General features: G+C 40.9%; 1 protein-coding gene across 4 annotated transcripts in view; it reads left to right on the top strand.

The window, feature by feature from the left end:
- Positions 1 to 16,117, top strand: part of SPTBN1 (spectrin beta, non-erythrocytic 1) — a 195,987-nt gene that overhangs the window by 43,069 nt on the left and 136,801 nt on the right. For all 4 annotated transcript variants that reach the window (XM_019942659.3, XM_033838552.2, XM_033838551.2 and 1 more), the window contains exon 2: positions 10,931 to 11,125. In XM_019942659.3, coding sequence (XP_019798218.2) covers positions 10,978 to 11,125 — 148 coding nt within the window. In that variant the 5' untranslated portion in view covers positions 10,931 to 10,977. The remainder of the gene's footprint in view (positions 1 to 10,930; positions 11,126 to 16,117) is intronic.

Raw genomic sequence — 16,117 nt, 5'->3', positions numbered from 1 at the left:
GTGGTGGATGTGTGTGCTTGTGTCTGGTCACCTATGGTGAATGTATGCTCATGGTTCTGTATCAGAGAGCTCCTCTGTGATTCTAAACAGAGGCAGTATTTTAACCACTGTGGCTCATTTTTCTCGCATGGCAGTGTTTAAATATTATTGAGAGCCAAAGTGAATCTCCACATTTGCCCTAACTGACCTTTGTTACCAAGCTTCATACCGAACACCTATGTAGTCAAGTTTTTAAAAAGTAATGTGTGGAATTCTAATGGATTTCGGCTTGTATATGTTGTTAACTGTTTTTTTTTAAAAAAAAAAAAAACTTTTTTTTTTCAAATTGATAGGTTTAAACAAATTTTAGTAATTTGATCATGTTAAAATGGTAATTATTTGAATGTTTTTTCTGGGATTGATGTCACTTCTCCTTTTCAAGTATCATAGGCCAACCTTCACTCATTTGGTTTATTTGAAAGGTTACAGATTTCTAAATAGTTTGGGAATCATTTGCCAACCATGCAGAGGGGGAAGGCTTGCTGCTGACGTGTAAGTCCAAGCAGTGAGGGTTGTTTGAACTGCTCTTTGAGACAATTTAACTAATAATATTTAGAGCTTTGGAAATTTGGCTACTATTAGACAAGCCTAGGATTTAAGTCATTTTCCAAAGGAGAATGATTCTCAAAATATGACATATTAAAATAAGTATGTTTGTTTATCCCAAATGAGATTGTGAAATTTGTGATTATTCCATTCCTATCCAAATATGACCCTTCATATTTTGTTGGTTGAAAATAAATTTCTTATAACAATTTATCCTTCGCTAAATGAATCTGGGTGAGGAGACTGTTGCCCCTTACATAACAATTACAATTTATCCTGATCCAGGACACATTATTATTTACGCAGAAAGAAGCATTGTGCTTCAGCATTAGAATGCTCTGTTGGTGACGCTGCCCCTGCCACCTGCCATTTTCTTTCACGATTGTTTCTGAGCCTCTGCGGTGGCTTAAGTGCTGGTGCTGGGGACATAAAGATGAGCGGGACAGAGAGGATCCTGGCCCTCATGGAGCTTAGCGTGTGTGCCTCGTTCATCGTTTCCTGTAGTGTTGCTTTTCATTGTGGTTTTACATATTTCTGTCATGTGATCATTATTCCAGGAAATTGTGATACGCATTTTCGCTTGGTAAGATTTGCAGAGAATTTAGGCACTGGGCTGTTCTAGGAGTAAAAGTCTGCTTCCAGATAGCATGCTATTGCTCCTCTGTTGTTCAGGCACTCAGGCCTTATAAAATTTCCCAAAGAGTAAGGCCATGAAGTGCCAAACTCACTGAAAGTCAGGACTGGCGTTTTGGCAGCAGTAACATTAGACCTACACCCTAATGTAATTTAAAACTATTCTGGAAGTAAAGGGAAGACCAACGTGGTGATTTATAGCAGCTCAGAAACCCCACGCTGGCCATAAGACCATGGTGTTAGGTCTGCATTGAGTTAATGATTTCACTTTTAATTGCTTTTCTCTGTTAATAGAACAAAAGCAAGGATAGCCTTTAACTGCCAAGTATATGACAAAGCCTTGTATTTTAATAGGAATTATTTTTAAACGTTTTTGTTTGGTTCAAATTAGGTGATTTTGAGGCTTATAGATAAGTACTGGAAAAGCTGACCTTACTTTCTTGATCTATTTTCGAAATAAAGCTAGTGTTAAAAAATTCTAGGGCTTACAAATTTATATTTAGAATCTAGATAGTATCATATGTAGGCATAGAAAATAAATAAAGTACTTTGTTTAAAATTTTCAAGTACAAATAGTACATAAGGATAAATGTCTATGCCATGTATTAAGAATTTTTCTTTTAAGGCACGCAAATAATAAATCTGTTTATAATTTTACTGTTCATTGTGCAGTTCACTCTGTAAAGTAGAGGGTCAGGGAGATGCCTTGTTATTCCCCCTACGTTCTACTTTTCCTTGTAAAAGAAATATATTCTTGGTCATACTGTATAATGGTAAGTTCTTAAGCCACCCTGATGTAATCTTTTAAACAGATTGTTTTAAAATAAAACGAATCATAGTCAGTGTATTTTCTGATAGTGAATCTTTTAAAATAAGTAATTTTCTTTATAGTTAGGGTAATTTTGCTACTGCAAGTAGTAGAACCTGGTTTAACCTGCCCATGTTAAAAAAAATAAAATTTGTTCCTACAACTTTATTCATAAAATTAGAACTGGCCTTCCAGTGGCATCTTTGATCTGGGTAGGAAAGAGGTTACTTCCGAATATTGGGAATGAAGGTGTCTTAGTCTGTGTGAACTGCTGTTACAAAACATCATAGACTGGGTGGCATATAAACAACATTTATTTCTCATAGTTCTAGAGGCTGGAAAGTCCACGAACAAGGTGCTGGCAGATTTGGTGTCTGGTGAGGGCCTGGTTCATAGACTGCCGTCATCCTGCTGTGTCCTCACATGATGGAAGGGGTGAGGTTACACTCTGGGGTTTCTCTTATAATTCCATTCATGAGGGCTCTGCTGTCATGATCTAATCACCTCCCGAAAGTGCCAACTCCAAGTGCTGGCACATTGGGCGTTAGGAATTAACATGTGAATTTTATGGGGGAGGGAGACACAAACATTCAGTCGGTAGCAGCAGGCTTGTAATGAGTGCTTTAGTCTTTGAGTGTTGTAGGCAGAAGATGGCTAAATCATCACTGCTTCCCTGAAGTACATACGTTAGTGCTAGGGAGGAGTAGCCTAATGTGAGTTTTTATATCAGAGGCATGATAAATGGGACCCATGGTGTATGAAATTCCAGTTCTTTAGTACAGGGAAATGTGCTCTTCATGTTTCTGTCTTCTAAGGCCTGCCTTCAAGTCTTAATTTACCTAAAGGTGGTACACATCTTTCCTTTAGCTTGGTCAATGTTTCTTAACCCGTTTTCCACTGTTCTCTTCCTCCACCAGAAGTCTTTTAGACAGTTTGAAATTTTAATACCCATGAAATTTTAATACTACAGATATACTGTATCTGTGCTTACATAAAAGAAAGTTTTTTTGCCCCAACGCCCAAATGAATTTTCATCCTTTGGGACCAGTATTGCCCCCATTGAGAATACATGGGCTAGGATACCTGGCTGGGTGGGTTGTGCCCTACCTAGTAATTAGGCTTTGAAGGAGGCTAATCTATTATTTGTTTAAGAACCTTGAGTCCATTAGACAATTTTCTGATATGGACTGCTGTTAAAGGGTTGTTCCTCAAAGCACAAGCTCTTTATTCATTCATGGAGTCATACACACTTGTTTCAAACCCTCCTGGCTTCCTCATTTCCTTGCTGTGCCACCATGGGCAAAGCCTTAGTTTATTCACTGTAGGCAATAATAGTATCTACCTCAAAAGGTTGCTGGGGAAGACTGAAAAAGCGAGTAAAGCACCATGCTTGGCATAAAGTAAGCCAGCAAAAAAATGAAGTTATTTTTAATAGTACTAGAGTTTTCTTTGGTTGTTAGACTCATCAACTGTCTGCATTTTAAAGATTAGACAAGTTATTACGGCTCTGGGTTCAGTGGTGATAAAGTTATTATAGGTGTTGGGTTCATAGCTGTATGACTTGATCCAGTTGTTTAAATCTTCACGCCCCAGTTTCCACATTTTGTTAAGATAGAAAGCAAGGTAAGTTGGTTGAAACTTCAAATATAGCAGTAATCCTAATAAATGTACGTGGGTTATATTTGCCCACTAAATGACAGACTCTTGGATTGAATTAAAAAATAAGAGACATACCTAAGACAGAATGACTCTAGAAGGTTTAAAGAACAGAAAGGGGGTGGGGAGGGACAGGCAAATATTGCTATCAATAAAAATAGAATTAATATATGAATATGGAGGAAATAGAATAGTTCATGTTAACAACCCACCAAAAAGACAAAATAATTATGATTTTGCATGTATCCAGGGCGTTACAAGGGAAATCTGTTAAAACCACAGTCATAGTGGTAGATTTTAACATACTCTGTCACTGATAAATAAAACAGACAAAAGTTAATATGAATATACAGTATTTGAAGACCACCTTTATTAACGAGGTTTCATTTTAAACAAGTCTCTGAGTACCGTTCCCTGGCAAAATGGTCTGAGTCTATGAATTTTGGCTGGTTTATGCAGCCATATAATGCTCTTTGTATGGTAGATGTGTTCCTGTAAAGCTCCAAGTAAACTAGATAATTGTAAAAGTGAATGATAAACTTTTCTAAAGGACTTTGTATGCGTGTGAGTTTTTCTTACGTTGTCAGCTCTCACACTAGAACTTTTTCTGTGTGTCCTGGTGTTTGTGAGCAGAGAACTTTGAGTGTTTAGGTTAGACTCTTGAATCTTTTTTTTTTTTTTTTTTTTTTTTTTTTTTCAGTACACGGGCCTCTCACTGTTGTGGCCTCTCCCACTGCGGAGCACAGGCTCCGGACGTGCAGGCTCAGCGGCCATGGCTCACGGGCCCAGCCGCTCCGTGGCATGTGGGATCTTCCAGGACCGGGGCACGAACCCGTGTCCCCTGCATCGGCAGGTGGACTCCCAACCACTGTGCCACCAGGGAAGCCCCGACTTGAGCCTTTTTATGGAACTGGGTCCGTGAACCTGAGTAACGGTCGGTTAGACAGATTTATTCATCACAGTGGTTCTAGATGTGGTTTCTTGCAGAGACTCCTCTTTATTGGCCATTTACATGTGCTGCAGGTTGCCTCGGTGGCAAACTGTAAGCGGGGTGTGACTCTCTTGCTTTCTGGCTACTGAAGAGTTGAGAGGATTGAGGCAGAACTCTCAGAGGTCCCTTCCTGGAAACTCTCAGACATAGTTTGGTCTCTCCAGAGTCCCTGAGCAGGATCTTTTTTGTTGTTTTTTCTTCTTTTTTAAGGTGGCACACCAGCAGTCCAGTGTATGCTTTTTCAAGTTTTTTTTTTTCATCAGTGAAGTGGGAGGGTTTTTAAGCGTCTGCAGAACATTTGGGTTTGTGAATTCTGTCGAAGTAATTGTTGGCATATGTTTTTCCTCCTTAAGGAGGGTTGGCAAATGTTGTCACCTTTTTCTTTAATTTATTTGAGCCTTTAATTAATATTGGGTATTAACGAAGTGTGTGTTTCTGCACGTGTGTAGCGCCAGTGAAAATTCCATTTATTTTCTCTTTGTTGCTTTGTTCTCTAGTTTGGACAAAAAATAAATTATTTTCATGGGTAAAAACTAAATTAAAAAGGAAAACATACATTTTAATAAGTACGTAGAGAAGTACCTTATTAAATATAAGTTCGTGTTCATTAGCAGCCTAGTCTAAAAATGTGACTGCCTTGAAATGGAAGGCAGAGAGCCCAGCAGATCTGTGGAACTTAAAAGGGTGTGTGTTCTGGGCTTTATGACTGATGGCGACGGTACCCCCGTGGCAGCTTGAATTGTCATGGCTCCTGTGGCCTCACCTTCCCATCCTCCATCCAGTCTCCCACCCTCTCAACCAGTCCATAAATAATTAACAAGCACTTAATGTTTCCAGGCACCTTGCTAGGAGTTGAGAAATATAAACACAGTATGATGGGGACATGACCTTAAGAGCCTGTGTCATACTGATGATTAGTAAATAGAAGTTTTGTAATTATGAAACGGCCTTACGATGATAAGTGATAGGGCAGAGGTATATAAGGAGGGAGGACATATGTGGGTCATCTAACTCAGACTAGGTGGTGGTAGTGGTGGTGGTGGAGGGATCAGGGGTGGCTTCTTGGATGAGGTGATACATCAGCTAGGATTTGTTGGAATAGGAGAGAGCTGTTCTAGGTAGTAGTTTTGGAGGTGAGACCGGAACATGACTTTTCCTTCAGGAGCTACAAGAGTTAAAGACAAGAATATTGAAACCAGGCTGGAGAGCTGGGCAGGCCCCTCATGAAGGCGCTCATTTCTCTTCAAAGGGTTCTGGGCATTATTCTGAAGGCAATGGGGATTTATTGTTCTGAAGGCGTGGGCATTGGTGGATTTTAGTCATGGGAATAAAGTGATTAGAATTACATTTTAGAAAGGTCCCTCTGGTGGCAATGTAGGGTTGCGGATTAAAATGAGAGGTGAGGCACTGGAATAAGAAAGTATTGCTTGAGCTGATTTATGAGATTTTCAGGAGGTGCAGGCAACCTTGGGGCCTGAATATGGGAGGAGAGAGAGAAATGAAGGATGACCGCAAGGTTTCTAGCTGAGGTCAGTGGGAGAAATGAGAGTGCTGTTCAGTGAGGGAGTGACAGAGGGAAAACAAGGTTTGGAGGGAGGAATTAGGAGTTTAGTTGTAGACACGGACTTGTTGATCCTTAGGAGACGCTGCCCTTAGCTGTCCAGGGAGTGGTTGTCAGCATAGGGTAGTGGGTAACATCATCCAGGCAGACGGAAGAGGGCAGTGGAAGGAAGCCTGGAGATAAACTATAAAGAACAAAACCCTGTGTGTTGATCTAATAGCCATGTGACAGGGAAAACAGATACGGTACCTTGGAAAATAAACAGATCAAGTGTTTTCCCCCTGGACTTGGCCAGGTGTTGACTTTCAGAATTTTAGTCAATGAAGAGAACTGTCAATAATAACTCCTAAAGCTGGGAGCGGTGAAGCTCCAGTTTTTTTCCCAATGGTTATGACCTTGTGGTAGCATGTGCCAGAGCTGGAGGAACCTCTTTGCCTCTTTGGGTCTATGATAATAGCTTCCTCATCTATTTCTGTCTTTGTCTGTCAGTTTGAATAAATAAAATTGTCTTCTTAATGAAGCAGAAAATGATAAAGCTTTTGGAATGTCTTTGTTATTTTTGGAGAATTACAGTTCATAGGAATTAGAGAGGGCAGAGGATTAGAGAAGAGTAATTTGTGGAGGGGGCTTGGCTTTTTTACGTACTCCTTATTTTTATACACGCGTGCGCGCGCACACGCACACACACACACACACACACACACACACACACACACACACACACAGAGTTAGGATAGAGAAGAGCAGGGAAGCAGTTTTAATCATCTTCCCAATGTCTGGCCACAGAAGACATGAGTATTATTCATATCACATCTGGGATATTAGTGATTTGTATTCACTCAAGGATTATTTAATGGGTTCCTGCCCTGGTGATCAAGTCAGAATTCGGGCCGCACCGAGCCAGCTGGGACAGTGAGAGCCCTTCTCTGGAGCGGAGATTGTCTTACCTCCCACCACCCTTACGTAGTTCTCTCAAGCTTTCCTAATGGCAGCCCCACCACCAGGCCCAGTTCCAAGATGGCCAGCCCTCCTCTCTTGTCTCCTCCTAATCTTCCCACAGCCATCGAAGTACAGATTGCTTCACTGGCCCTTGGGACACATGGCTGATAGCTAGCACCTTGGGAAAATCTAGCCCTTTATAGATAACCGCCTGGGGACACCTGTAGGTGCGATGTAAGCTGCCCCCGCAGCTGGCACCATCCTTTGTTGAGGTGGGTTAGGGGATAATGATGGTAGTAGCTTGCTGGGCTTTCTGGGATCCCTGTGCCATGGCCACGCTCTCGTCCATGCTCTTGCCTTGACTCCGACCGTTCCTTCACCTTCAGGTTCCTGCGTTGTTGCCGCTGAATATCTGGAAGCACCGTTCCACTATGGCCCTGGTGGGGATGTGGGATTTTTTTGCTTTGACATATCCCTGAAAATTAAAAAATATATATATTCTATCATTATGCAAACTCTACTGTTTGGGGAGGATATTGCCTTAGGACAGAGAACGTTGAAGACAAAAATGCCCCTGATATCCAAGTTCTTAGACGCTCGAGTGAAACAGTCGAATAAAAAGAGTAACTTGTAGTCGGTATTTCTTTTGTATACAGACTCGTAGGAACTTTTGCTCCCCAGTCACCCCTTTGTTTTGAGGAACGATGGCGTTATTAAAGAAGAATACTTAGGAAACATGTGCTGACATTCTCTGAATGACTTATTTTAAACTTAAATCAAGGACTCAATGTCTGCTTGTCGAGAAATTTTTGGATAAGTCAGTGGTAGGGAGAGCTTCATGGGATGTAGTTGGGCTGACTCTGGAGTCGGGTGACGGGAGCTGGAGCACAGGTTGGTTGCTGCGCTGGAGGCCTCGGTGTGGCTTGTTCTCATTGGTCAGCAGGTGGCACCAAATAGCCAGGACGAATCTGGAGAGAGGTATGTGGTGTTTCGACTTCACCTTGGGTTGGGTTAAACATTTTGGAGTTAATAGCACTCTCACGTTTTTTCCCCCTAGAGATGGCATCCTCCAAGGCTGAATTTTGTAGAAGTCTTTGGTTTTAATAGAGTCAGAAAACTTAACCATCTTCAAGGTCAAATGGTACATAACAATATTGATTTTCTTTTTTTTGGAGGGGTTATGACTCTGAATGCTAAAAGCCAACTGTAAGATCCTTCTGTAGAATATATTTACTGGCTTAGGTGTCTGAACTTTTTCGTGTTTTTAGAAATCTTTTCAGTATGTTGCTAATGGAGGTGTTAAAATTGATCTACTGATAAATTTATATATATATATATTTTTTTGATAAATTTATATTTTTGACCTTGATAATGTCTGCCTGATAGGAATCCAGGATTTTACTCCCATCCGAGATGTTTCTGTTTGAGCAGAGGTGGGTGACTCTGAGTTACAGATGGTGATTCAGTTGTGAGGGGGGCACAGAGGATGTGTTGGGGATATTCTTGGATATCTTGTGAGAAAACAGCTAATGACAAAAGAGGGGGCAGGTCTGTGCTTTTGCCCCCAATTACTACACTACTTGAGGCGCAGTTCATTTGTTTCAGCTTAATTAATTGTCCACGGACCCCTGGTTGCGTGTGCCTCGTGTGGTTCTGTGCTAGAACTTGAGAAAAAGCTGCCTTTTGAAGCACAATAAGAGGAATGTTTCTTTTCTGCGTATGTGGCTTTGTTTATTTTCTTTGTTTGGTGCCATGTGTGGGGAAAAATGTGAGCTCGAGTGGTCCATTTGTGGTTGCCGGGTGGTGTCTGGTTTGATTCGTGCATGAGCTCCAGTGATTAGGCTTGCTAACTCTGGTCTGTGCGTGCATTCTTGGGGCACGCTGAATGAGGTTTCCATGAAACGAGCATCCAGGTACAAAATCTTATAATTAATTTTTGAGTCTTAATATGGGGCCTGGGGGAAGGGATGGGAGGGGGAGATGACAAACATCTTTTCCCTTGGGATATCTTCCTACAACTAAGTGGGGGGGGTGCATCTTTCTTCCTCCCTCTCTTTTTAATTTACTTAGATAGGCTTGTATATAAAATGTGCAGGAAGTTAACCACACCCGTAGGAATTAAGCACATATCCTTGCCTCCTAGAATCTGTTTTTCACACAGCACCAGGATTGATCTTTTAAAAACATACATCCAGTGATGTCAGTTATTAGGTTAAAATCCTGCCCTGGCTTTCCTCACAAACAGCCCTTTGTGGACTGGCTCCACCTACCTTCCCAACCTCATCTCCTTGTATCTCTCCCTGCCTACCAGACTTGGGCCACACTGAGCTCTTCATTCCTCCAACAAGCCCTGCTGTTCTCACCTTAGGGCCTTTACTCCTTTGCCTGGAATGTCATTCCTCTTGATCTGGGTGTGACAAGACCATTGAGAGCTCAGTTTAAATACCGACTCAGACTTTCCCTGACCACCAGCTCTAAAAGAGCCATTCATTCCTTTTCTCTCTTTTACTTTTAAATTAAGATATAACAGACACATAATACTTTGTAAGTTTTAAGGTGTAAGGTATGTTGATTTGATATGTTTATATATTGCAGTATGATTACCACTGTAGCATTAGCTAACACCTCTATCATTTCACATAATTATCATTTCTTTTTGTGGTGAGGATGATTAAGTCTAGTCTCTTAGCAGCTTTGAAGTTTATAAGACAGTATGACTGATTACTCACTCTGTGTCACATCACTCCAGTTTCATTTTCTTTTCTTTTCAACTATCTTGTCTTGTCTTTTGTGCTTTTTTGGTCCAGCTTTTCCTAGTAGGCTGTAAGCTTCACTAGAGCCAGGTCCTTATCTTGTTTACCGTTAACCCAGCATCTGGAACAGTGCTGAGCATGTACTAGGTCCCTGGAACATTTTGGTTCCATGAATGAATAATAGCTGTATTGAGGGGAGAAGCTATATATTTAAAGCTAAATGTATCTCTCTTAATTCTCTGAGGGCACTGTGATAAAGACGGCAGTGGGCCAAATGCTGAGGCTGAAGTTCTTGTTTCCCATTTATCCCTGTAAAACATTGTGGCCCTGGTGGGTCCCTGAGACGTGGGTATTGGGGTGGGTAGTAGAATTTGTAATAACACAGTCATATACATAATTTCAGTCATTATTCAGTCATTTTTTGGTATCTGTTAAACACTAGTACTGTCCTTGCTGCTGTACATTTACTATGTCATTTAATCTTAGGCATCAGTTTTCTAATATGTAAATGATATGTTTAGATAAAATGATCTGTTAGTTCTCTTATATCACATTATATGAATTTCTAGGAGAAGCTAAGAGATTATAGTTTATGGTGACACACAATAGAAACAGATTAGTTCGTTCAGAATACCTACCCAAGGTAGGTATTCATCCAGCTCTAATAAAACTTTAAAATTGCAAAGTCTAAACTTTAGAAAGGAGGAAGAAACCCACCCTTTGTTGGGTATCCGTCATCTCATTCAGTCTCCTCAACAACCTGTAGAGTATCTTCCCTCCTTCATGTCTGCGGAAACGGAGGCTCAGAGGTGTTATGTGCCTTGGCCAAGGTCACACACATGTTACGAGGCAGTGCTGAAGTTCCCAACCAGCTTCGATTGACTCCAGAGACCTGCTCTCAGCACGTAGGAGTTGTGTTACCTTCTGCTCACCTTTCCCCAGTAGGTTTTGTGGGGATCGACAGCTTAGACTCCTGACTAGGGTTTCCCTTCTGTTTCTCACAGACCTCTGAGAAGGAGCTGATGTGGAGAAGCAGCTGAGGCGGTCCAGGATGACGACCACAGTAGCCACAGACTACGACAACATCGAGATCCAACAGCAGTACAGCGATGTCAACAACCGCTGGGACGTGGACGACTGGGACAACGAGAACAGCTCCGCGCGGCTCTTTGAGCGGTCCCGCATCAAGGCTCTGGCAGGTAGGGTGCCCTTATGTCCCGTCACAGAGGCCTGGGATGCCTTACAGGTCCCTTTGAAATCATCCACCCTGTCCCCCTCTCAAGATCAGCTCAGCTCTACGTGAACACGTCCCACCAGAGCAAGCCGACTGTTTCATAAGGTGGCCAGTTTCCTATCTGGGGGCCTGTCAGTCCCACAGCCCAAATGATTCAGAGCCCAGGGTGGTTTTTATAGCCGTTCAGAAAGAGATGCCCTAGGCTTGTCAGAAATCTTTTATTTTTAACACATCTTACATTTCAGTATATTGAAGTATACTATACCTTAGACACAAAAATACAGTTTGACCCTGGAACAACATGGGGGTTAGGGGCACCAACCTGCTGCACGGTCGAAAATCCATGTATTTGACTCCCCCAGAACTTAGCTACTAATAGCCCACTGTTGACCTGAAGCCTTATCCATAACATAAAGAGTCGATTAACACATAATTTGTAAGTTATATATATGATATACTGTATTCTTACTGTAAAGTAAGCTGGAGAAAAGAAAACGTTATTAAGAAAATCATAAGGAAGGGAAAATACATTTACTCTACATCTGTATATTTATTGAAAATAAATGTGTCAATGTAAGTGTAAGTGTACCTGCACAGTTCAAACGCTTGTTGTTCAAGGGTCAACTGTATACAAATTAACCTGTTTACTTAGGGCCTGTGATATATAAATTAACTTGACCTGTTACAGTACTTGCTTTGAGTGACCAAGGTTAGTTAGTTTCACGTGCAAAGGTTTTGGATCTGAAAAGCAATAGCTTAATCTGGTGAGGGCACATTTAATGCTATAACAGGTAAGTCTGCCATTGATAAAGTTAACAGGCACACATCCCTTACTTCATGATTTCTCACTCCCTTGTTGCTGTTGAATACTTAGGGCACACTTTTACCAGGGCCCTAGATGGGGTGGAATTGCCCTGAAAATCAGGAAGGGGGTTCAGTCACAATGAAAACTCAGCAGTATTGAATATGTGTAAACCAAGGGGCCAATGTGGAGTTTATTCAAAATCTTGCCTCTGTACTTTGAGACCCCAAATAAAATGATTTCCAAATGAGAAAAGTGGGTTTATGTATTTTTTCCTAATATCTTTAATTATGACAAGTAAACAAAAGTCATGACTTAAACAAGTGAGTTTCCTGTTAATTGTGAAGATAGCTGACTTTTTTATTACCTTTACAGTGTAATCTGTTTATGAGGCATGTGTCATTTGGAGTTCTCTTGATTGTAAGCAAAAGGAAACCTAGCCCAAAGTGGTTTAAATGACAAAGAGACATGACAGAGAATAGTAGACAAATTTAGCATTTAAGCCAGATTTGCTCCTGGGCTTAGATGGTATGACCAGGATCCAGTTTCTTTCCACTTTTTGGCTTTCCTTGCTGGTGTGGACTTCATTCTCAGGTAGGCTCTTGGGTCCCTGGAGTCCCAGGATGGCTGCCCTGGGTCCCAGATCTGTTTGTAAACACATCCAGTAGAAAAGAGCACCTCTGCTTGCCCAGTACTGTACTTCCACTATGGCCGTGGAATCAGTCTCACTGGCTTGACTGTGCTTGGGTCACGTGCCTCTCTCAGAACCTCTCTCCACTGGAGTCAGAAGAGGATATGCTGATTGACATCAGCTAATCGGAATGCATCTTGGGGTGCAGGGAATTGCGGGGTTGGGAGTGGCGAGGGGTCAGTCCCACCCAAACAGCTTGGCTAGAAACTTTAGAATACAACAGGAAGGAGGAAGAGGGAAATGGATGTTGAGGGTGCAGGCAACTAAATGCTATGGAAAAATTGTTCAGCTGCCTTAGGATAATTTGTTTGTTGAGTGGTGGTGATTTGTAGGTCTTTCTCGAGCTTGCCTGATTCGAGGGCATAAATGGTTAACCAGATAGTCACTCTAGAATTAGAGCTTTAGTTTCTAGCTTATTCATTAACATGGAACCTTATGGAAACCATGATCTTGTCTCGTGCTAGTGGATCGATTTGTACTTTAATGTCTTACCTCATTTTCTTGAGGTTTCATTGGAGCTGTTAGACCAGTATGATATTAGTGGCCAGTTATCTTTGATCATGAGTCATTTACTTTCTGGTTCCAGACTACCAGGTACAGTTGACCCTTAAACAACGGGGGTTTGAACTGTGTGGAGGATTGGTGTCCCTCACCCCTGTGTTGTTCAAGGGTCAGCTGTAGTATCGCCCTTTTAAGAATTTTACTCGCAAACTGCAGAGCAGTTCCTTGCTTTGTTCTTTTCTCTAGTTCCAGAGGAGATCCCCAGCTGTCCTTAGGATTAATCAGTTGTCCCTACACTTCCTAAGATGTCTTTCCCTCTGTGTTATCCAGGTCCTTGAACAAATGCTAATAATAGTAAGCATACTTACAGTGTGTCAGGCACTGTTTTAAATGCATTGCATATATTAACAGTTAATCCCATAACAACTATGGGAGAGATTGTTATCTACAATGTATAGATGAGGCAGCTGAGGCACAAAGAGATTAAGTAGCTTGCCCAAGGTCACACCACTGATAAGTGACTGAAGGCAGACTGACTCCAAAGTGTATATGCTACTATTTTTTTGCTATTCAGTAAAATGCAAAATGGTTCAAAGCTCACTGGTGTAGAGAATTGATGATGGGTAATGCAGACATGTTAAAAAGATCTTCAGAAGGCTCAGAAATGCATCCTGTGGCTTGAGGAAGCCGTGAGTAACCACGAGAAGTTACTGAAAAGAAAACATGCTGCCTCCAGGATAAATAATGTGGGGGGGGGGGAAAGAAAAGAAAAACAAAAAAAGAATTGCTTTTAGTGAATCCAGAAGATACCAGGAAAACCACCTGTTCATGGAAGAAATTATCTTGCTTTATTATCTGACTTCCCAGCTCTGTGGGACAGAAAAGTCTCTGAGCTCTCTAAGAAGCCTTATAAGCTGATAGCGGGAGTAACAGATCAGACCAGCACCGTCTAGAACTGTGGTTTTAGAATTTGAGTGGTCTTCAGAATCACAGCACAGATCGTGGGCCCACCGCCAGAGTTTCTGATTCAGTTAAGTCTGAGATGGTACTTGATAATTTACATTTCTGACAGGTTCCCAGGTGATGCTGATGTGGCTGGTCTGGGGAATCCCATTTTGAGACTGGTGTAGAGTATCGATGGTCATCTGGTCTACTTCCTTGGGTGTCTGAGGCCATTTCATCTAGAAACAAAACAAATGAACAAACAAACCGAAACCAAACTCACAGATACAGAGATCGTATTAGTGGTTACCGCAGGGAAAGCGGGGTGGGTATGGGTGAAAGAGGTGAAGGGGGGTCGACTGTATGGTGAATGGATGGTAAGTAGAATTGTGCTGGTGATCACTTCATAGTGTATACAGATGAGGAATTCTATTGCTGTAAACCTGAAACTTACATATTAAAGAAACCCTTTAATCTTTTAAAGAAAGGTAAAAGCTAAACATTTTCTTTTTACAAGTGATGGGTGTTTATGGTTTAGGGTTATATTTTGTGGAATCAACACAAATTAGGGGAAGTAGGAAAAGTAGTCTTTTTAAAAGTGCAACATTTAGCTTGAAAATATTGGTAAAGTAATTAAAATTAATATCTTTATATCAACACTCATAAATAGTGAATTTAAAAAATTAGGAGGCTATGTACTAAAATATTCCATGTTTCTTTCTGAGTAACTTATTTCTTATTTGTATTTGAACTTTTTCCTGAAATAAATATGAACAGTTTTGTAATTAAGAAAAAAAACAACATAAAAACATCTTAACATCTAATATCACATTCAAAAGTTTTGATTAATTTTTCTCCTAAAATAATGGCATAGAGAAGTAGTAGGAGAAAACCTGTGTATGAATGAACATTTAAAAAAATGACAGAAATTAAAAACAAGATTACTTTGGGAGTTGTCACTTACCAGCATTTATGAGATAAAATTTTGCAGGAGAGCCTTTCTGCTAAGGTACGGACATGGGAAAAGAAATTGACCTTGAGTTTATGTGGTTATGGGGAATTAAGAACAGCTGAGAAACATAGGAAAATGAGGTGAAAGCACCTAATTGTTTCTTTTACATTACATGGATAGAGTAAATAACACATATTAGTGGCTGTATGTGTAAGCCAGATTCCCTTTAAATGTAAGTATTTATTTGCGTGACCAAGAATTTTGGTGGAGCATTTAATCAGCTAAAGCAGTGATGTACTTTAAATGTCCAGATCAGTGCTGTCTGAAAGAAATATAATACTACACATGTGATTTTAAATGTTCTAAGTAAGATATTTCACTTAATCAGACAATCCAAAATATTGTATCAACATGTAATCAGTGTAAAAAACTTATTATAAATGAGATACTGTACATTTTTTATACTGTCTTTGAAATCCAGTATATATTTTATTTCCCATGTTTCACATGGTCACTTGGCCAGTGGCTGCGGGTTTGGACAGTGCATCTCTAGTGCCTTCACGTAGATGCTTTTATTGGTGAAAACTTTATAGATCCTGCTGAACAAATGTGGGCTTTAAAATCCCTATCACGAATTTGGTCTCGAGTATAGTTGTGAAGCCATGAGTAGTTGGCCACTTGGCTAAATGTGAATTTAAATTCTGATGAGGAATAACCCATCAATTGAATCATTATTATTATTATTTTTTTTTTGCGGTACGCGGGCCTCTCACTGTTGTGGCCTCTCCCGTTGCGGAGCACAGGCTCTGGACGCGCAGGCTCAGTGGCCATGGCTCACGGGCCTAGACGCTCTGCAGCATGTGGGATCCTCCCAGACCAGGGCACGAACCTGCGTTCCCTTCATTGGCAGGCGGACTCTCAACCACTGCGCCACCAGGGAAGCCCGAATCATTATTTTTAAAATAATCACTCTTTATATATGTGTGTGTGCCTTCCACTTCTAAACTTTTATTAAATGGATGCAAAGTAGCAACAAAGGTCCTCCACACTGCTGTTTCCGCTGAAAACT

The sequence above is a fragment of the Tursiops truncatus genome, chromosome 14, assembly GCF_011762595.2.
Source record: "Tursiops truncatus isolate mTurTru1 chromosome 14, mTurTru1.mat.Y, whole genome shotgun sequence".
Classification (NCBI taxonomy): domain Eukaryota; kingdom Metazoa; phylum Chordata; class Mammalia; order Artiodactyla; family Delphinidae; genus Tursiops; species Tursiops truncatus.
Note: the sequence above shows the minus strand (reverse complement) of the source record. Positions and strands in the feature narration are given on the sequence as shown.